Source organism: Lampetra planeri, chromosome 5 (genome assembly GCF_965212315.1).
Source record: "Lampetra planeri chromosome 5, kcLamPlan1.2.h2, whole genome shotgun sequence".
NCBI lineage: Eukaryota > Metazoa > Chordata > Hyperoartia > Petromyzontiformes > Petromyzontidae > Lampetra > Lampetra planeri.
The window spans coordinates 15618783-15641445 of NC_136111.1; the positions used below are offsets into that span (position 1 = coordinate 15618783).

Below are 22663 nucleotides of genomic sequence, written 5' to 3' on the forward strand. Positions count from 1 at the left end.
ACGTCATTAATGGAGCTGACATGGGTTGAGGATGATGTCATCGCGGCTGGGTAAGACGTGGCGGTGGTGACGTCATTAATGGAGCTGACACGGGTTGTTGAGGATGATGTCATCGCGGCTGGGTGAGACGTGGCGGTGGTGACGTCATCGTCGCGTTGACCTGTTTTCGGCCGTATCATTCGGTTTTCGTTCGATAGGTGGTTTTTAAAGACTTTTGACCACTCACTTTAACATACAACTGAATATATTCGTCAGTAACACCGCCTTAAATAGGAGAAGTGTATAATAAGCGACGTTTCTGGCAATTACCCTTGTTCATAGTATTTTGGCCATTGTGAAAAACTTGGAAACTTTACACCATAGGGCCTGATAAGAATTACATTTCCTGATGAATGCATTTTAAATTGGCATCGGAAGAGGAAAGGATGTCATGAATTTTTGCTCCGCGCTTTTGCACGACTGCGAATTCAGTATCGCAAAAAAATGGTGAACTGTATTATGAAACTCAACACGTTCGTCAATAAAACTACTTTAAACGAAAAAAAAACATAACCGGCGAAGTTTCGGGCGATGGCCCCCCCTTATCCATAGCACGATAGTCCTTCCGCTTAATTGCGTGCCAGTGGCAACCACTGCCAACGCAGCACAATCACCCAATAGAAATAGGGGAGAGGAGGAGGGGCGGGGGCAGCGAAGTGAGAGGGAGAAGCCATGGAAGGAAGAGGGCGGTGAGTATGTACATTATAGCGGGAGGGGGGTAATTAACATAAGAGGGCGGGGTTATATAAATTAGCGAAGGCGGAGATTAAGTTTAGGGGCGGGGGCTATGTAAATGAATCGGAGGCTCGTGAAGAACGCTGCTACTATATTCTTAGGTTTTTTCGGTAAAGACACGTAGGTAAAAAATTAAAATTAATATTTTATTATTATTTTACTTTTATTAATTTAATTTTTTTACCTACGTGACTTTACCGAAAAAAACCTAAGAATATGAATGCTTGCAGTCACGAAAGCTTCAAATCTAGAACGCTGCTACTACTGTGGTCAGTTGGAGGCAGTCGCCCTCCGACAACAACGGGGGGGGGGGACGAGCGGAGGCGCCCGGCGGCTAAATCGCAGTAAGTTGGCAGAGTAAGGGGGGGAGGGGCAACAGCTGGTTGCACGCCTGCCAGTCATCTCAAGTCAGTCGACCCTTGGGGCAACCTGCGTTTTGTCCCGTGACCTCCCCTGTCAGCGAGCCTTCCAACAGCACCACGTGGCATCAATGTGCACCTGACCTGACAATCACCGTCACTCAGTGGCGAATGGCGGGTATTGGTTGTGTTTGTAAATTAACGACGGGGAAGATGCAGTTTAGAGGCGGAGGCTTTGCAAATAAACGAGCAGCTTCATCTTCTTGGTTCTTTCGGTAAAGTCACGTAGAAGGGAAGTAATAAAATAGTAAAAATAAAACATAATAAAATAATTCTCACGACGTTTCGGCCACAACGCAAGCAGCCGTCCTCAGGTGAAGACCAGGTCTGTCGGGGAGACAGCGTCTCCCCGGTTAAGACCTGAAGGCGGAGTTATGTAAATACAAGGGGCGGGGTTAACACCTCAAGGCGGAGTTATGTAAATACTAGGGGGCGGGGTTAAAACCTGAAGGCGGGGTTATGTAAATACAAGGGGGCGGGGTTAATACATGAAGGCGGGGTTATGTAAATACAAGGGGCGTGGTTATGTAAATGAGGACAAGCGAGGGGCGTGGCCACTGAATCAATCGAATGGGGATCGGGGGGAGGGAGGTCAGCTGATCGCGCCTTCAAATTCCTTAGCGCGGATAGGCGCGGCGCGTGCACGCCCCCACCCCCCACCCCCGCGCCCCACGTAGACGCCGCGCCGCGCCGCGCCTAAGCGCAGTGCGGAATCTAATCGAGCCGTCGGGCACCCTCCACGTCACGGGAAGCGGCGGCAGCGGCTGGCGGCGCTTCGGGCAGCACCGAAATCCACTCGGGCGAGAGGTGAAAGCGCCGCGAACAGGTGGGGGTGGCCGCGTCTCTTCCCACGGGAGAGACGCGGCCCGAGACGTTGTCGTTTCGCGGTGGCCGCCGACGTTTTTGTGCGGCGATCGGAGGCGCGGGGTCCGTTCCGCGTTGGCGGGGAGGGAGCGAGCGAGAGGAGGGGGGGAGGGCGGCTAGTCGAGGTGGCGGTGGTGGTGCTAGGCCCTCGGATACGACGTTTCTTATCGTCGCTCAACTCTCATCATCATCTTCGTCGTCGTCGTGAGCCTTTAAAGCGGGCACACGCACTGCGGTGGGATTGTCACCCGGCGAAGGCACCCAACGTGTGTATCGTGTGGGTCACGTTCGTGGTGGTGTTGGTGGTGTTCGTGGCGCGATGGAGGTGGGGCTGGAGGTGTAACGTGGAAGACGCCGCTCGCCAGTCGTGTGCGAAGCGGGTTTCACGAGATTTCCACACGGAGGCGCTGTGCGCCTTCACTTCGTCGTCGTCGTTCCCATCATCATCTTCATCGTCGTCTTCATCTACTAAAACGTCGTCGCAGCTTAATTTTTATATAAATAGATTTTTGTGTTTTAAGTTGTGGCCTTGTCCGCCCCGCCCGCCGCCGCACCTCCGGTGAGCGCGGTTGGTGGTGCGAAAGAAGTTAAAAAGCCATTATCGTCTGCTTTTTCACCGTCTTCATACAATCTTTTAACAACGGGACGTCATTACCTCCACAGCTGTATCGCCATCGTCGTTTTGTGATCACCTTTGTGTCAGCAGTCGTCCGTGATCGTCTTAATCACCACCACATTTTACATCACCATCGTCGCGACGTATCGTCCCTTCTCACGCCTTTGCCATCTTTCGGAGTCTTGCGATGCCACAATCCTCTCAATCCGTGGAATTCCTTCGCCGTGTGGGGCTAGTATTGTCGGGCTCGTTTCCCCTCCTTTAGCTTCAATTCCACCACCAGTCTCGCTCATTTTCGTTCTTGTGGCGACGCCGTGCCGGGCACATGCTCGCTAAAATGCCACCGCATCGGAAAGAGTTTAACATTTATCGTTTTTTTTGCGTTTCTTTTGCAAGCGCTCCCCTTTTCCTCCAAATGAAACCTTATATAATGCGTCTCTTATTGGTTCTATGCATTCCTTTATTCTGTTTGGCAGTGGCCATATTTATACAAGTTATAGCTTGCTGTGTTGCACTTATTGAACTCGTTCTTCGTTGAACGATTATTAACAAGGAACATCGCTATGACTAGCCGCTGAGGGCCATACTACACTTTGGCATATACAGTCCAGAATAAGCAAATCTCGCCTTCCGAAGGTCTCGTCAACAATTCAATGCCCTGCTAAAGACTGCCAGTAAAAGCTCATTATTACATCAGTTCTCGCAATACCCATTTACAGAACTGTCCAGAATATCCAAGAGTGATAGGTTGGTCTTCATAAATATTAGGCTTAATGAGTGAGCCATGCCCTGCTACCCACTACCCAGAGTCCTTGTAATGGGCTGATAATTCAGTGTGGGGCTGACTTTTCACGTCGATAAAATGAGTACCACTTCGAGGAACATCACCACACAGTTGTAGGACTGTGGACAGACGGATCTTGCCAGAGGATTATGGAATTTCCACCACTCAAAGCCACCAGCCAGAGATGTGCGCTACCACATGCATGTTTGAACGAGGAGGTGCACTGAGACTTCTGGCTTCTGAAGGGCTGTTCTACTTCGGCAAAGAAGCTCGCTAACTTTAATTTGCACTGTCAATCTTTACTTCATGAGGAGTTGCTCATACTTTGTTGCTTCGACCACTGTTTTGAATACCTTTCCCATTGTTAACTGTACAACTTGAGACTCCCACTTTTCAATTTTATGATCAAGACTTTGTACTTTTACCGATGACTCTGTCTATGACATCTTTTCATATGCACTCTAATTTCCTTCTGACATGTAGAATTTTACCCATAAATACTCTTTCTGTGTGAATGATAACTATAAGCAGTAAATAACCATGTAATATTTTGGCATGTGTGCCCTGTTTATACAGCATCTTGAGACTTTAGGTCACATTTGCATACTTTATTAATCTAAAATGTATTTGTAATTCCCACCCATCTATCGAATTGCAATTGAAGTTTCCAGTGTGTATCAAGTCAATGGGTTTTTGTCACAGTAATAAGGAATTTTGTGTCCCATCCAACTTCAGGTTGTGTTCGGCACGCAGACGTGCGCTGCAGGCTCGTCACGAGACATGACGGCCGCCGAGAATGTGTGCTACACGCTCATCAACATCCCCAGCGACTCAGAGCCTCCCACTGAGATCAGCCTCAAGAATGACTTGGGTAAGGTGGCTGGGGAGAAAGGAGGGCAGGTTTCATAATGGCCGTGTCAGACACCGAGTTGGCACCGGCTGAGATCTTAGTCCCAAAAATGACCTGTGTATGTTTGCCCGGTGGTTCTGGTGTAGAGGGTAGGTTTCATAATGGCCGTGTCAGACACCGAGCTTGCACCGGCTGATGTGTACTGGGTTCAAATCCAGGTATCGGCCGCCCCGTTGTTAAAACCAGGTTCTCAAATGTAGTGAGTTGATGGTCTGAGCAGTCACTAATGACTGCACATAAAAGCCAATATTTAATTTGCTTAACTTGTAATTTGAAAATACAAAAGGACACATTACTTTATGGTTTATCATTTATATTTTTAAATATACTTAATATACAGGGTAATCGATTTATAGATAACCCACTAAAATAACCCACTAAAATAATGCAGAAATTATAGAGAAAACTAAATTATATTTTTAAGCCTGGGCATGTCTCCCATGGGCCTCACTATGCTTATTAACTTTAAATGGTCTTTATTGTCTTGAGCCATCTCTTTCATATTATTCAACCACCTGTTGGCAAGAAAGTTAAAAGGTTATTAGAAATCCATGTAATATCTATAAATTGTGAATGGTTTGTAACAACAGATGCAGTTTTCTTGTTCGAAAAGGAATACATTTTTTTCCCCCTTACTCCTTTGACTTACAGAGAAGGGTGATATCCGTGCCAAGACAGAGGCGCTGAAGAAGGTGATTGTGATGATCCTGAGTGGCGATAAGTTGCCGGGGCTACTCATGACAATCATCCGCTTCGTGCTGCCTCTGCAAGACCACACACTGAAGAAGCTGCTGCTTGTCTTCTGGGAGATTGTGCCCAAGACGACGCCCGATGGCAAGCTGCTGCAAGAGATGATCCTTGTGTGCGATGCCTACAGGAAGGTACGTGCATGTGTTTGTGCATGCGTACGTAACTGCTTAATCACCTATTCACTAGATCACTGAAATTCATGGCCACCCCACCTGCTAGTTCGTCCATCAACTCAACTGTTTAGCCATCTGCGCATGGTCTATTACTCACCCACCCACATACTCATATGCTCATCTTGACTTTTGGATTTAGACATGGGTGAGATGTCTTTATATTTGGATCTCTGGGAAGGAATCGTGTCCATTGCTTGAATTCTTACATTTGTTTTTCTGAAGCAGTGTTGTTAATATTGACAGTGGTGAGCTGTTCTTTGCTGTCCATTGGGGCAAGAGGCGCAGAGGTGTAGGTGCTGACTCGACATACATGGTTGTATGGATGCATTTATTAACATGGGTTTCAACACTGATATTACATCCATTGAATGCAACATATAAGAATGCATTTTTTCCGATTTATTCATATTTTCATGTTATTGAGGCAAATATAATTAACACAACTGTTAAAGCGAGACAGAATAAAATGAGAAACAATACAAATAAGACAGTGCAAACAACACGAAACAAATACATTTTTGATCGAATCCCATCCATAAATTTCCACGCTGCGTCGAATCAAATCTCTGGGCCGGGACGGGCGAATCGTTAAAGGACTCGTGCTGACGTCTGCTGCGCCCTCCTCGCTCCCTGCACCCTCAGGACCTGCAGCATCCCAACGAGTTCATCCGTGGCTCCACTCTGCGTTTCCTGTGCAAGCTGAAGGAGGCGGAGCTGCTGGAGCCGCTCATGCCGGCGATCCGCACGTGCCTGGAGCACCGGCACAACTACGTGCGGCGCAACGCCGTGCTCGCCATCTACACCATTTACCGGTGAGGCTGCACCCTCTGCAGCACGAGTGCAACAACAACCAAACAGCAGAATAAGGGATTTAGTTGGTGTTCAAGGTGCGGGGCAAAACCTTAGAGGTGAAGCACACCATCAAACCAGACTCTAAGACTTGTCCTTAGTTACACTTGCAAACCAGACCCTAATGCTAGCATTACTCACATTGGTCAACCAGGCCCTTCTCCTACCCATACCCCTATCCACATTATTCAACCAGTTGCACCCTTAATTCTGATACACGACCCAACCAGACACAAGCTTTAACTACTGCCAATCTGCTCTAGATGTGTTCCTACCCCAAAGCCTAACCATACTAGCCATTCCGTACACTAGTACTAGCACTAGCCCAAACAAAACACAATAGCCATGCTGCCCCTCATACTATCTCCAACCCTATTCCCTAATCAAAGCCCCTCTGCACCTACTTTGGCCACCCACATTTTATTTGTCTTGATGAGAGGCATTGTGATGTTATATATATACCCTTAGTTCAATGATGACCTGATGCTCTGTTTACGATGTATTACATTGTATTACATTACAGTTTTGGTCTTTTCAGTGTCTAATGCGACTGCATCTCAGGACTCTTAACAAGGGCTATGTGCATCAAGGTCAATTGAGCAAGTGGCCTTATTTTGTGGGATTTTACCTTTTCATAGGAGACAGAGGGTGGGGTGAATTTATTTAAATATTCGCTCTTTTCCGAGTACAAACAACAACAAAAACAGTCCTTGTAATTACGCGTCAAATATTTTCATGCATTTTTCAAAATCAGAAACTTCGAGCACCTGATCCCGGACGCCCCGGAGCTGATCCACGACTTCCTGGTGAACGAGAAGGATGCGAGCTGCAAGCGCAACGCCTTCATGATGCTCATCCACGCCGACCAGGCATGGCACCACGGAGATAAACAAAGCACTGCTCTAAAAGAAACGCTGCCGTCGATCGCTGTTGGTTTTGGAGCCCAGGGGGGTTGCGTGTGACATACCCCCACGTATAGGGGAATAGGGGGACGGGTCGAGTTTGGCGGGAGGGATAATTAATGGCTACTGATCGTCTGCAGCGCTATTTTTCAAAGCAGCTGTATAAAGCACTGCAGCGCATATCTCGCACCCACCGTGTGTCTTTAAATTTTACATTAACTTTCTTCACGTTAACCGGGGCCTGTTTATTGCACCACTATAGGATCGTGCCCTGGACTATCTGAGCACCTGCATCGACCAAGTGCAGACGTTTGGCGACATCCTGCAACTCGTCATTGTTGAGCTCATCTACAAGGTAAGTCTCCGCCACGCCAAGCTGTGATGCATTCAGGCACTTTTAGGGCTATTGTTGCATGCAATTGTCACCAGCAGTGGTGGTGATACCATGTTCTATTGAATAAAACAAAATGGTTTCCAAAATTGACAAATCTGTTCACTTTGATTGTAATCTCAACTGTACATTCCTAAGACCAATTATTGATTAAATTATCAAAGCCACTTTTCAACAATGTGTTTTCACTGGCCATACATAATTCTGCCACATGATGCCATTGTTCATAGTAAGTGAATGTGTTGCTCGTGACAATTTCCGGCAACAATTGTCCTTGTGCATCATGGCCTTGAGGAACAAGTGCCGCAGAAAAGCCTCAATCTCGTTTGCACTCTGGCCGCTTGATGATGCTCGCTCACCTTGCTCGCCTTTCCCCCCCCCCCCCCGATGGCCGCTGCCCATCGTAGGTGTGCCACGCCAACCCCACAGAGCGCGCCCGCTTCATACGCTGCATCTACAACCTGCTGCAGTCGTCGAGCCCCGCGGTGCGGTACGAGGCGGCGGGGACACTCGTCACGCTCTCAAGCGCCCCCACCGCCGTCAAGGTACGGGGCCGGGCCCCTCTCGCCGGGAACACGGCAAACCAGTTGTCAAGCGGCCCCCATGAGCCAAGCCCGTTGGTCGGTACCACCTGGGTTGGCAAATGGCACCAACACATATTTTTGGAATGTTACCCATATCGTTCCAGATATGAATGATAGCAAAGTCTGTGTAATAGATTGAGAAAAATGTAATTATCCAAATATCCTTCTTAAAAATGTTCAGTAATAGTTGTCTTTGTAGAGCTCGGCTATCCGATTAGCTAATGGATTACACTACAAAGTGTTGGCTTGAGTTGCTTGATTAACTGGATAACAAACATAGTTTAGAGAGTGTGGGGGGAGACCAATCTTTTTAAAGGGCTCAGAGTAATTGACCACAAACAAAGTTCTCGCATCGTGCCTAAACGTTTGTCCTACTGTAGCGGATAGCGCGCTGCACTACAAACCCAGCGACCCGGGTTCCATTCCCGCTCACAGCCACCACCGGTGATGATTATTTGAAGCTGCCCTGGGCCTCACCTAGGTCGACTCAGCCTCAAATTATTACCTGGTGTGGTGTGTAACATTGCCGCTAGGGAGACAAAGGTGGGCAGGCATGGTGTTGGCCACCTACCCCCTTGTGTGCCATGCCGGCCTTCATATGTGCTTGCTAATGGCACTTGCCCAAACAGTCTGTTAATGCTATGAGGGATGGTCTGTGTGTGTGTGCAGGCGGCGGCCCAGTGCTACATTGACCTCATCATCAAGGAGAGTGACAACAACGTGAAGCTCATTGTGCTCGATCGCCTCATCGAGCTGAAGGACCACCCGAGCCACGAGCGAGTGCTTCAGGTGCACAACTGGGAAGGGGAGGGAAAGGGCAGCAGAGGGAAAGGGAAGGGCAGTAGAGGGTAGGGGAGCGAAATGCATTGTAGGGCACTCGGTATAGCCAACATCTAGTATACACTTTGCAGAACGAGGGCGTTTGAAGCCTATTTTATGTCACTTGGCAGTAAAACTTTCGATACTTTCTGTGAGAATCAATAGTTTATAGAAGATTTTTGGAGTGAGAATAGGGTTTTCCCTTTTATCTGGCAACAAAATAGGTGTTAAGTTGTTAATACACCAAACTGAAACCTTTTACAAGGAATCGTGTCTGCATTAACCACAATACTTGTGGTCAAAATGAAAAAAAAAATACTCTGATAATATATGCATTGTCTTTGAAACTGATTGGTCCACACCAGAGACAGCTTTCTTTGAGCCTCTTCTCAAACGGTGTTAGACCAGAGGACGCCTTTTGGCGCCTTTTGGCGTCATCTGGTTTAACACTGTTTGAGACGAGTGCATGACAATCTGCTGCTCTTAGCAACACGATTGGCATATCATTTGGAGAAAAACTGTAAACAGAAAAAAACCAACGTAATAATTGACTAGGTAAAGGTTAATCGGTGGGTGCCCTTTGACCCGACGCAGGACCTGGTGATGGACATCCTGCGTGTGCTGGGAACTCCCGACCTGGAGGTGCGCAGGAAGACTCTGCAGCTCGCGCTGGACCTGGTGTCCTCGCGCAACGTCGAGGAGGTGAGCGCTCCCTTGGTAGCGGTGCCGCAGTAGCGTCCACCAGTGATGTCAGCCACGCTGGAGGCCCATGAATAGCTCCATCGCGATGCACGTGGTGCATGCTGAGAACCTTTCCATGTTAACCTAGGAAGACTGGCACATGGAGGGGAAATTAAATTGCATACACTCACAGTCCTGTATCTGGGAGCCGGGATTTGGGAAGTCAAATGGGCATTTAAACTGCTATGGAGGTCTGGAGATATTGATTGCAGCTGTAAGCCCCAAGCCAGTGTTCAAACATTGTTTTTGAGGGGCATCTCCCTGGATTCAAGAACACGCTGCATATCCTTTGCAGCATAGGGCATCCCAACTTTGGGAACATGGACAGGCATCGGTGTGGACACCGAAATGGAAAACAAAGCTACTGCTCACAGCCACCACCTTTGATCCTCTCGTGTCCTCCTTGCCCCCCCCCGCCACCACCCGGGACACATGCCGACGCAGCTGGTGATCGTGCTGAAGAAGGAGGTGATCAAGACCAACAACGTGACGGAGCACGAGGACACGGACAAGTTCCGCCAGCTCCTCGTGCGGACACTACACTCGTGCAGCGTGCGCTTCCCGGACGTGGCCGCCAGCATTATCCCCGTGGTGCGGCTGCCTTTCTTGTGACCCCACTCTGCTGTAGCCCCTATGACCTCTCGTTTGACCCCGCTTGTCTTGTAGTCACTCGGCTAACACGGGTGTTGGGCGAGCGTTGGGAAAGAAAAAAGGTTGTCATGGAAGGAGTGAAACATTACAGCCTTATCGGTTAAGATCGGTAGCAATTGTTCATTTGAGTTGAATTTGCTTTTTAAGTTTTTGTATAAATCGAGTTTTCGGAGAATGCAATTGTTTAAAGATAGAAATTGATAGTTTTCATTCAAATGTCTTTCCACTTTATTTTTCCCCACGGTGACCCGTCTCCACCTTCCCCGTGCCAGCTGATGGAGTTCCTGAGCGACACTAACGAGCTGGCGGCGGGCGACGTGCTGGTGTTCGTGCGGGAGGCCGTGCAGCTCTTCGAGAGCCTGCGGCCGCTCATCATCGAAAAGATGCTCGAGGTCTTCCACTCCATCAAGGCTGTCAAGTGAGTGGCTGGGACGAGGGCAGGAAGAACGGCAGGAGAGGCACCGCACTCCCGCGTTGGACAGATTTATACTCTGCACATATCCGCTTAATGCCGTGCACACACGTGTGCTGGGTCTCCTTCAAAAAGCCGAGTGAGTTGAGTAACTTCTCATTTTCCAAAATGAAATTGTGTTTTTAACAGCAAATACTGACATTCTGTACTTTTATTATTACTTAATTTTTCCAGGAGCTTCCTCATAACTAAACCTAGATGGAATCCATTACTTAGAGCTAATTTTAGCTTGGCTTATTCACTTTCTGAAACCATTATTCAGCAAAAATATCCAGGACTTAAGAAAGTGAATTGTTAACCTAGTAATAACAATTGGACATGTGCTTATTAATCTACATGTGTTAAAATATTAATCTACATGTACTTGTGCCAATTATATGTGATTCTAAACTATGGCGTCATAAAACAAACAATACTGAGAATGAGACGGATGATACGAATGAGACCAAACGCGACGCAACTCTTGAATCAAATTGTGACCACGCTCATGAGACTTTGTGATTGAATGGTAGGGCTGAGAAGGTCAATTGTTGTGTGTGGGGTGCTGTTGTGTGCAGGATCCAGCGCGGGGCGCTGTGGATCCTAGGCGAGTACTGCAACTCCAAGGAAGACATCCAGAGTGTCATGACGGAGGTGCGCCGCTCCATCGGAGAGGTGAGTCGCCCCACTGGCAACCTCAAGAAGGCCTTGGCACCGTGACACTCGCAATCGCAGTGCGTGGTGGGCACACGCCCATGATCTAATGCACCCGAACACAGCTCTACCCCAGACACTACCTCTACCGACTCGCATGCATGCCCTGTCACCCACCGGACGATGAGGAGATGGAGAATCCAGAGAAGATACTGGTGCATTACCATCTTACTCTTAAATTTTTCCCCCACAATGCTGCTAGGATGACGGCTAAAGCTCTCGTTTAAAACCACCCTTCTCCAAAACCCACTACCGGCAGAGCGACTGGAGAGGACCAGGGTTTGCGGCGGCACTGACCGTGAGACATTCACGCAGCGTACAATGGCACCCTCCAGTTCCTCCCCGCTTCAACGTTCATCTCGGTGTCGCCCCCCCCCTCATCTTACTCGTGGCAGATCCCCATTGTGGAGACGGAGATCAAGAAGGCCGCGGGTGAAAACAAGATTGATGAAGAGGTGTCGATGGTGCCCGCGCAGAAGCTCGTCACCGAGATGGGCACCTATGCCACGCAGAGCGCTCTCAGCACGGCTCGTCCTTCCAAGAAGGAGGAGGAGAGGTGGCGTTAACTTCACTGCTCTCTCTCGGGTTATGGAGGCTGTCGCTGGCGACGCTCTGCTGTTAGCTCGTGGTGCAGGAGAACTCACGGGTGGCTCAGGGGTCACAGCACTGAGCCGACACTGCTGTGACCCTGGGTTTGAATTCGGGTTTTCGCCACCCATGCAGCGAGGTGATGGTTATAGTTAGGCATAGCCCGGTTCATTTGACAAAGAGCTCAGTGACTGTTGGCTGGTTGGTTAGTGGTAGTGCTAGGATCAGTGGGAGCGGCTGTACTAACGTTTAGGTTGCTAATTGGTCAGGGTCAGTGAAAGGGCTACATTAGTGACTGGGTAGCTAGTTGGTTAGGCCTGGAATTAGGGATTGTTTGTTTTGTAGGGTAGTGTACTCCACTCCAAATTGCTTGCCCATCTTCCCTGTTGCAGAAGCAGCCTTTGAATTTGCTGGTTGCTTTATGTTTCTTGTGTTTCACCACGTAATCGCTCGGCACGTCACTGAGCTCTTTGTCAAATGAACCGGGCCGGCTAGCCGGCGCCTCTGCAAAAATGTGGCGCAATGCTTGCCAGGGCCAGGCGACCCACTGCCAAATCGGCGCTCCCATTAAATGGGCCTTGACTAAATTTGGGTTTAACTGAGCATGCTTGCAGAATGAGTGGCGCTCTGCTGCAATGGGTTGTTGCCAAGCACAGCTGCATTCCTTTAATTCCATGAGTAATGGAAGCTGTTAATTTGAGCCGTGGCTTGAAAGTGGAGGCCAGAGTAGAAATGGAAACCGCTTTTGCCTTTTGAGGATAAACACAGAGGAAAGGAAAGGTCAGCAGAGGTGACTGCTGAGACAAATCATGCAGGATAGAAACCTGACACCTCATGAGGGCTGAAACCACAGACCTTATCGCTGTTATGATCTGTGCATGCTGTTATGTCTTGTGTCTGCTGTGTTGTGTAATGTGTTGTACGTGTTGTGGTGTAGGGCAGTCTGTTGTGTGTTGCACTGTGGTGAGCGTGATAGATTTTGCGTGTTTTGTTGTACGTGTGGCGTGTTGTGCTGTCACACATCCCGTGTGGTATGTTCTGTGCCACGAGTGTGCATCTGTATATGAACTATTTCTTGTGTTGTGCTCGGTGATATATATATAGTATGTATATCTGTGTATCTATGCGAGCTGCTGCATAATTTTGCATGTGTTCTTGTGTGCACTTATGTAATTGTATATGCAGTGTGTGTGTGTCTGTGTATCTTCGACATTTATGCGTGTATATTTTTCCCCGTGGCTCTGCTGTGCCGTGCCTCAGGCCACCCCTGCGTGGGTTCCTCTTGGAAGGAGATTTCTACGTGGGCGCAGCCATGGCCACTACCCTCACCAAGCTGGCCCTGCGCTACATCGCGCTGGTGGACGACAAGCGCAAGCAGAATGTGAGAGCTTCCACCTCCACACCCCCCCCCCCCACTTGCCTGAATTCACCACTCCCTGGCCTTCGTCACGTTTCCCGTGTGTGCTCCGAGCCACAAACTCGCACGTTCTTGTGTTGCTCAAAGTGGTACACAGCAGAGGGTGACCGGGTGGTTCAGGGGGCTGATTCTGTACCTGACACGGGGTGGTGCACTGCTCATTGCTTCAGAGGGTTGGTTCGATCAAGGGTCTGTTGCTTCATTCGAGCACTGAGCTGGCACTGCAGCCTATCTGGGTTTCCAAGTGTGCAGTGCCAACCTACACGTGTGTACGCCTTGTGTGCATGTGTGCTAGTTTTTCTACGTGTGTCTATACATTACATTTATACGTAATTATGTTTTTCCTTGTGCGAGCGTGTCTCACGCTGTTTGTGTGTGCATGCCGCACTGTGTGTCTGGAAGGGTGAGTGTGTGTGTCTCACGCCTCGCTCTGTGTGTCTCACCCGGTGCAGGTGTCTTGCCCTGTGTGTGTGTGCATATGTGTCTCACCCTGTGTGTGTGTGTGTGTCTGAAATTGTGTGCGTGTGCGTGCGTCTGGTCCTTTGCGTACGTCTCACCCTGTGCTGCGTGTGTATTGTGTTTTTGTTGCTGCTCCTCAGTCATTTGTGGCAGAGGCGATGCTGCTCATGTCAAGCGTGCTGCACCTGGGCCGCTCGTCGCTGCCGAAGAAGCCGATCACCGAGGACGACGTGGACCGCATTGCACTGTGCCTGCGTGTGCTGTCCGAGCTCTCGCCGCTGCTCTCCGACATCTTCAACAAGGAGTGCCGTCGCTCGCTCTCCAACATGCTCTCTGCCAAGCTGGAGGAGGAGAAGCGATCGCTCAAGGTGCCAAGCCAGGCAGTGGCAGTCTCCTGCTCGAACGCGCGGTATCTGTCGCATGTGATGTTTGTGAGTGCGCGTGTGTACGTAGGTAAGTTGAACTTCTTTCGCACCGTTTGTCGCCACACTGCTCATTAGAGGTGCGGGAGAAGGAGAACAAACTGAATACCAAAAGCAGTTCTAAATAAATTGCGTAATTTAGAGCTGAAAGTGTATAGCTCCACTGGCTTCCTAATATAAGAAGAAAGAGTGTTCCAGATGGCCATAGAAGCTCATTTGAAAGCACAGGATGCAGTGACCATCTTTTTGCGATGGTTAGACAAAAGCCGCTGTGTGTCAGTGTTGTTTGCACACTAGTTGCACATTCTACAGGTGTGTCTATCTCCTTATGTGTCTTTGTCGATGTATTTGCCTCTGCTTTTAAAGTTGTCTTTCCTTGTGTGTATGCTTTGCTTTGTGTGTCTCTCCCTTTGTGAATGTCTCGTCCCTGTGTATGTGTTTATATCTGTGTTATTTTGTCTGCTTGTGTGAGTGTATACGTCTTACACACACACTGTATGTGCATCTTTTCTTTCCTCTGCGTGTCTGTTTCTATATGTGCATTCACATCTCTGTGGGTTTGTCTGTTGGTATGAGTGCACACGTATCTCACGCTGTGTGCGTGTGTCTCTTTGTTCATACAGAAGGAGAGTGAGAAACGCACGGTGAGCGTGCAGGCCGACGACCCGATCACATTCATGCAGCTCATGGCCAAGAGCGAGAACTCCTCTAAGGAGGACCAGTTCCAACTGAGCCTGCTGGCTGCCACGGGCCACTCGCAGAAGAAGGAGGCTGCCGACCCCCTCTCCTCCAAGCTCAGCAAGGTCAGCGGCTCGGGTGTAGGGGGGAGGGCGGGGGGGGGGGGGCACCGTACACGTGTAGGGCGGAGGTGAAGTTTGCTTCAGGCAGGAAAGCGGTTGTGCCGGTGGGGATCGAAGGTGGCGGGAGTTCTGGGAGCTCATGCTGCCATAGAGACGCGGGGTCACGGACACAGAGCCGGTACACTGTTAACGTCCTGGAAATGCATCTGGATTTCGGCTGCTCGTGATTAAACCAGGCTCTCAAGTGTAGCGAGTTGATGGTCTTGGCCCAGTCACCAATGAATGCACACACAAAAATTGTTAGATTAAAATTTTCAACTTAACATGGAATATTATAACTTCTTATACTTTTCCAAATCAAGCCAAATTGAAGCATTTGGGTTGTTTAACATGCGGTTATTTGCCGAGCATATAAAATGGACTTTCCACTCGGGGCCAGGGGAGTGGAGAAGTGCCTCGTGTTCATTGGAGCAGGAATGTACTTTTGACTTTTCTTCTTACGAAACCCCTCCCTGATTCACATTTTTATTTCATGCCATTTAAACTCCGGCCCCAATTGGACCCCACCCGATTGCCACCTCGCGGTTCCAATTCACTCACTCGTCACGCACAACGCCCACAAAATGGCACTCCTCAAAAGCTCTCCGGCGTGTTTCCAGGGGTTGTAGACTGTGTTGATCAGCTTGATGTTCGACGTTTCTCTCCACGTTCCGGGAGCTTTGAAGCGTCGGACACCAGCCTGAACAACGCGCGACACAACCCAACAGAGCTGTACAGCACGACCGCGTCAGTTACGCTTTCCCCATTGCTGTGTGCCCATCGTCATGCTCGCGTGCATCTCCCCCCTCTCCCCCCGCACCACCTCCCTCACCCCTGTTCTCCCGTCGCGCCGTCCGATGACGCCTGCTGCTGCTGCGGTGGTGACGGTACAAGGTGACACAGCTGACGGGCTTCTCGGATCCTGTGTATGCCGAGGCGTACATCCACATCAACCAGTACGACATCGTGCTGGACGTGCTGGTGGTGAACCAGACGAGCGACACCCTGCAGAACTGCACGCTGGAACTCGCCACCCTCGGTGCGTCCCGCCGCCAGCGTTGACTGCTGTGGCCAGATAGATTTTTCACTTAAATAAAATCTTCCTTTTAAAATCATGTAGGTGCCCACATCTTGTTCATAATGTACGCCCTGCAGCAATGTTTCTCAATTCCAGTCCTCATGACCCTATTCGGTACCGCTTTCTGCGATTACCAAACCATCAGGTACACTTGCAGTATGCAGTGGCATCATTTGGAGCTTGCATGGTCGCCTGGTATGCAGGAGGTCAGAGGTTCGATTCTGACCCTGACGCCTATATATTTGGAGTTTGCATGTTCTCCCCGTGGTTGTGTGGATTTTTTCTCTGGGTCCTCTGGTTTTTCCCTCAACATTTAGAAACGTGCTTTTAAATTATTGAGAGTATTTGGCTGCCATACATTTCCACACGGTAAGCCGCTTTGTTCAGCTATCATTTATGGCCAGGTTGCTTCTGAAAAATAAGCTAATAGCTCTATAGGCTTTACCTGGTAAAAGAAAAAGTTTCGTTTTATTTGTTTATTGATTTACTTACCTTTCCTATACTATGCACGCCTATCGTGTGTTCGTATTGTTGTAACTGACCCACGCCGACTGGATATCTGTGAAAAAGAGCTTCATAGCTCATTAGATTCCTCCAGTATAAATAAAGATTCTGATTCTCATAATGTCTATATATCGGTCATTACCAAAAGGTGGACTGTGGCATGGGAGAACCTCATCCAATCATCCAGCAGTGACTGTATTATCAGTGGATTGGCCCAGGGCTGTACACACTCATCTAAAGTAGGATTGATAGTCCAGTGATGCAGCCACTGCGCTTGACTTGTAAGCAGGTCTGTTCCCGGTCCGCTGGTCGTCGTCGTTGCCTCTATGTTAATATCGTTGTTTGGCGGCACTCACAGGGGACCTGAAGCTGGTGGAGAAGCCGTCGCCGCTCACGCTGGCTCCCTACGACTTTGCCAACATTAAGGCCAACGTGAAGGTGGCCTCCACCGAGAACGGCATCATCTTCGGCAACATTGGTAAGGCGAGGAATGCGAGTCGGGAGTCGATTCGTCCCATCATCATCATCATCCCATTAGAGGCTGGTAAAATGAATACCACTTTTAGAGAAGTCTGCAGTGCTCGTTTTTGGGGTTTTGGCTTCTGCCAAAGGAATATGGAATTTCCACTGCTGACCTAGAGCCTGTTGAAGTGACTTTAGAAGTAATTTGGTGATGTCATCTTGACATAACGATGGACCGGAAGTGTCTTTGTTGATGCATTTAATGAGTGATGGGTCATTGGTTAAACAAATCCCCCCCCCACCCCCTCTTCACCCCCACAACGTGCCCAGTGTACGACGTGACGGGCGCGGCGAGTGACAGGAACTGCGTCGTCCTCAACGACATTCACATCGACATCATGGACTACATCCAGCCCGCCACTTGCTCTGATGCCGAATTCCGGCAGATGTGGGCAGAGTTCGAGTGGGAGAATAAGGTACCACAGTCACCGCCACTCCAGAACCTCGCCGTGCCGCACCTCCGATTAGCATGGTTGGCTGTGTACGTTGCGAAAGAAGTTTAAAATACATAGAGCCCCAGCCTGTGCTTGGTTGCAGAGCAACGCAGAGCATCTCTGGCCATAGTGTCGGCCAGTGAATGAGCAATTTGTTTGATGGTTACCCGAAGCATCCTGGCCATACTTGATTAAACGGGCAATAAATAGGCATCGAGCAAGTCATACGTTAATCGATTTTGAAAGATTTTTTATACGCACAATAATACATACTTTAACATTTTGACACGTAAGGTGAGCATTAAGAATAGATTTTTAATCGATGGATCAATGCATCGTTGCATTCCTCATTACCGTTACACCCGTCTCCCTTTTTAAAAGTGGGACTGAATATGAAATGGTCACGGTCAAGTAAAGTGACCGAGCACTAAATTTGGTAACCGGCAATGGATCGCGAGCCTGCGTCTCTGGCCGACTCGGTCACGTTTGTCTTCGCCCACGTTCTGCGAACGTGCAGGTCACCGTGAGCACCAACATCCTCGACCTCATGGAATACCTGAAGCACATCCTCAAGTCCACCAACATGAAATGCCTCACTCCAGAAAAGGTCAGTCCACCAATTTAGGGGCAACACGCGAAACCGGGCGGTACACGTCTTGGTACATGGGCTGCTGAAGCCACGCCAAACGCTCGGTGCAATGTCCAACACCGGAAACAACCACCACCGCTGCTACTACAGCTTAAGCTTAAAACACTTTCTCTCCTTTGTCTATCCACTGCTGCATGAGGGGCCTCCCCACACCATGCATTTGGTCTAGGTTATTTGACCATGCTACACCACACCGGTCTGTGTGGGTGACTGAAGGGGGGAAGTGTAAATGTGGGAGCATAGAAGTACTCTTTGGTTCTTTCGGTAAAGTCACTTTACCGAAAGAACCAGAGTAATTCCTGCAGTCACGAAAAGCTCCAAATTTAAGCATAGAAGTAGATTACAACAATGGTTATTGTTGCACTGCCCTCTGCTGCCCATGCTGTAGCCATGGGGCAGTGCGTGCTGCTTTACCATGCTGGAGTTTACATCTCTCGTGTGTGAGGTTTCTCAGGGCACTCCAGTTTCATCCATGACCCAATCATTGGCAATGTGCCTGATCTTGTCAGATCCGAGACACTAAGTAGGTTTGAGCCTGGATAGTGCTTGGTTGGGTGACCACCCATGAACAAAGCATGCTTTTCTAAGGTCTCTGGCTACATGGTTGGTAATAGAGAGCAGTGCAGAAATATCCATGATGTTACTGTGTTTCTATGACCTGACGTCTGTACTTCTGGCTTTCGACAAGTGTGGTATATTATCTTCTGATAACCCTCATGGCATGGTAGAGGTCCCTCATTCAGCAGTGGGTTGACAAAGTTGTGTACATGTGTAGTGAGTGACTTCCGAGACACAACGTTTAGAGGGCTTCCTATTTATTCTCACACTTCTGGCATAATCACCGGGCGACATATATATACACGGCTACGCATAGCCGACTCATCTACACAGCCCCATCGTCGTCGTCGTCTAAACTATATAGTTGGCTGACTAATATAGTGATGACGACGATGGGATCCGTGCAGAGGATCGGCCATGCGACCTGACGTTGAAGAGAGATGACGGCGAAGACTGCGATGGCAGCCAAGATCCGGGACCCCACGACAGCCCCGAACCTTCGGTCACGTCCCCCTTAGATACTTCCCGGCGTGGCCAAACGTAGTCGGATCTTGTCGTACCCGAGTGGCGTTAGGGGATTGTGTTTGTGAGTTTAAGGTGGTGGTAAAGCCGTGTTTACAGTGAGCAGTTTTCGCCGCAGGCACTGCTTGGGAACTGTGGCTTCATGGCGGCGAACCTGTACGCACGCTCCATCTTCGGGGAGGACGCGCTCGCCAACGTGAGCATTGAGAAGCCCACGCACCTGGGCCCCGACGCCTCCGTCACCGGACACATCCGCATCCGTGCCAAAAGCCAGGTACGGCGTCCCAACCACCACAAGCACCACTAAACTATTTTTATTTTCCTATGCAAGGCCCATCGCTAGGCTAATTGCATTGACCATGACACTACCGCTCCCCACTGTGAGAACAAGCACCTGGTTATGTGCACACTAAACTAAACTTTTTATTTTACCAGGTAAGGCCCACTGAGCCATATAGCGCTTTTTCAGGAGCAACCTGGCCACAGGTTGATAGTTCAACGAAGTGGCTTATAACATGGAAATTTGTTGCAGCCAAATACTGTAAACGCATGTTTATAAATGTGGAAGGAAAAACGGAGGACCAGGAGAAAAATCCACGACCACAGGGAGAACATGCAAACTCAATATACAGGCATCATGGTTGGGATCGAACCCACGACCTCCTGTATACCATGTGGGGTGGTTAACATGTCGCCACCGCAGTGTTTTTCTACCACAACTGCAGCTTAAACTCAGAACCTTTTGTCAGAAGATATGTGAGGTTGAGCCTGGTTCGTGCTTGGATGGCTGACCACCGGGGCTTGGCAAGTATTGAAGGCGTGTGGCCAGGAGATGGCAGTGTGGGTGGGTTTTCTCCAGATTTTCCAGTTTCCTCTCAATGTCGATGGCCATAAACCCAAGATCCTCCTGAAAAAATATTCGGACTCAGGAAGGCTTTAGTGGATAATTAATTTCTATAATAGAGGCACGGTAAAATGATCTCATGTATTGAGTGTTAATATTTACAATTAATATTTTCTTTCGGCACTCCCAGAGTAGTAAAAGCTGATGAAGCCGTGTAGAGGTGACGATCCGAAAAGAGCGTGCTCGATGAATTGTCACAACACAGTCATGCATTTTAGTAAATAATTGATTCACAAATTGTGTGTACTTTGTGTCGAGTTTAGAATAATTTATAGAAGTCACGATCGATTTGTTATCCTTGGAATGCGATGATGAACCTCCTTCGGTTCCTCTTAAAGCTTACCTATTCTCCATTGCTCATTCTCTTCCTCTTCTCTCATCCCTCCACTTTCCCGCCCCTCCCCTATCCTTATGATCCATTAGTACTCTCTCGTCGTCAATCATTCTGCAATCCGTGCACTCCGCTGACATGTAATTAATTCTATTATGTTTTTTAAACTATGTCAAGCACCGCAAATGAAGGCGCTCTATATATATATCATTAGGTCACGCAATAATTTCTTCACACGCATGCATGCCTGTCAGGGTTTCACATTGGTCCACTCAACGCAAACACAACACAGCCTCGCGTATGCACATGCTGATCACGCTTTAATATACAATCGGTCCGCAACACGACGATCTTTGTTCTCACTTTGCTGGGTTTTTTATTCTGTCGGTGGCCGTCCAGCTGTGGATAATCCTTACCAGCGAAGTCTTCCCTGGGTGTGTCTGAAGGAACACTGCCGATATTTGTTGTTAATTTGCAGATCTGTCTCCTCCCACCTCCCCTCCACCTCGCAGGGCATGGCACTCAGCCTGGGAGACAAGATTAACCTGTCCCAGAAGAAAGCTGCTGTGTGAGAGTTGGCACGGGCACGAAGAAAGGGAGTGGATGGCACTGCTCTGCCGGAGTTTTGCCAATTCACTGCTAACACCACCACCAATAGAGTACTTAGCACCACGTGAATTGGCTGCTGTTGGCTAAAAACGGGATTACCGTGGCTCTTGGCCCAATGCGGTGTAGACATTTTAAACGCCGTTCGGAAGTTCTGCCCATAGATGGTGGCTTTTGAATTTGTACAAGTGACTGTTTTCCAGGTTTGCATTATTAGGGCAAACGATCCTTTGAGTAACTTTATGAAATACACTTATCTGTTGAACGATTATATTTTGTTTCTTGTGGTTTTTTGTTGGTAAATCGGCAATGTTATAACAGCCCTTTATAAACGGGGAAAATAAATTTGTGCATTAAAACTATCATTCATCGAATTCTCAAATAATGATCCACGTCTGTTGCACGTTTTTTTTACATTTTGCTAAATTAAATTTGACGAAGCCATTTTATTTCCATTCGTATAAAGTGGGGTTGTTGAGAGTAATTCAAGGTTCACAATGGAAGGCTTTCAAATATCATTGTGCATTTGTCATTAACTTACTGGTGTTTCAAGCAAGGGCCACGGCCTGAAAGGAGAGGGGGGGCTCTGTTGTAAGGGCCATTGTCTAAAAGTTGGCCTATTATACATCTTTGTTCTTATGGCTGTCGATGACAAATGTGGTGCTGTTTCCGATCGCAAACCACCGCCAATGCATTTCATTAATACTTTGTTTATTTGGAAGGTTCATATAACGAACTCCCCATCTTCCCATTAACTATTATTAGTATTTAACAAGTGTACTTATGGATAACTTGGGACAATGCACAAAGACTTGCAGACAATCCCTTGAAGCTATGGATTAAATTAAAACAGGAAGAATCGGCAACTGAGGTGCATTGGGGAATAGCAGAGGAGCAGTGATGTTGTGACCTCATGGGACCAGCTGACAGCAACCACCTCAATCATCCGACTAAACCACACCCCGCCCACCCTTGACAACCTGGGCTTTAAGTCACTTCCACTGTTGCAGTGAGCAGAACCATTCCATACCCACAATCAAGTGTCTGAGCCAGTGATGAAAATTCCATATTCCCATGGCAATAGTTCGTTTCTCCAGAAGACAACTGTTAAACTCCCAGTGCAACTCTGGCACATTGATGGACTCCATCCCCAATTGATATTTTAATGAGGTGAGCTCTAACCAGTCCCACCTGCCTGGAATTTGTTATGCCCCAATTGTGCATTAAAATATTGTTAACTTTTGCCCAAGCGTGTGTTTATGGTTCATGGTGACTACAAAGTTTGTAGGATTGTTATCAGTTATGGAGTCGATTCTCAGTTTCGGAGCACATTTCAACGTTTGGCAGCTTGGCCATTACTGTCACGACCCTTACCACACGTGCCTCATCATAGTCACATGGCCCAGACTGCGACAAGGATATATCCACTGTCTGGAAA

General features: G+C 48.5%; 1 protein-coding gene across 5 annotated transcripts; it reads left to right on the plus strand.

The window, feature by feature from the left end:
* The first annotated feature begins 1904 nt into the window (after positions 1-1904).
* Positions 1905-22468, plus strand: COPB1 (coat protein complex I subunit beta 1). Of its 5 annotated transcripts, none has more exons than XM_078594711.1 (22): positions 1905-2019; positions 4211-4328; positions 5019-5248; positions 5933-6102; positions 6894-7008; positions 7304-7396; positions 7840-7977; positions 8686-8805; positions 9430-9537; positions 10021-10167; positions 10500-10645; positions 11257-11353; positions 11788-11948; positions 13241-13361; positions 13997-14224; positions 14902-15081; positions 16012-16156; positions 17058-17177; positions 17492-17637; positions 18173-18262; positions 19503-19658; positions 21132-21610. In XM_078594711.1, the coding sequence occupies exons 2-22, from the start codon at positions 4238-4240 to the stop codon at positions 21189-21191; spliced, it is 2862 nt and encodes a 953-aa protein (XP_078450837.1). In that variant the 5' UTR covers positions 1905-2019; positions 4211-4237; the 3' UTR covers positions 21192-21610. The 5 variants fall into 5 exon arrangements, with proteins under 5 accessions (XP_078450837.1, XP_078450834.1, XP_078450836.1 ...); XM_078594708.1 differs by having other exon boundaries at positions 1906-2019; positions 4193-4328; positions 19491-19658; positions 21132-22468; XM_078594710.1 differs by having other exon boundaries at positions 1906-2019; positions 4193-4328.
* The last annotated feature ends 195 nt before the right edge of the window (positions 22469-22663 follow it).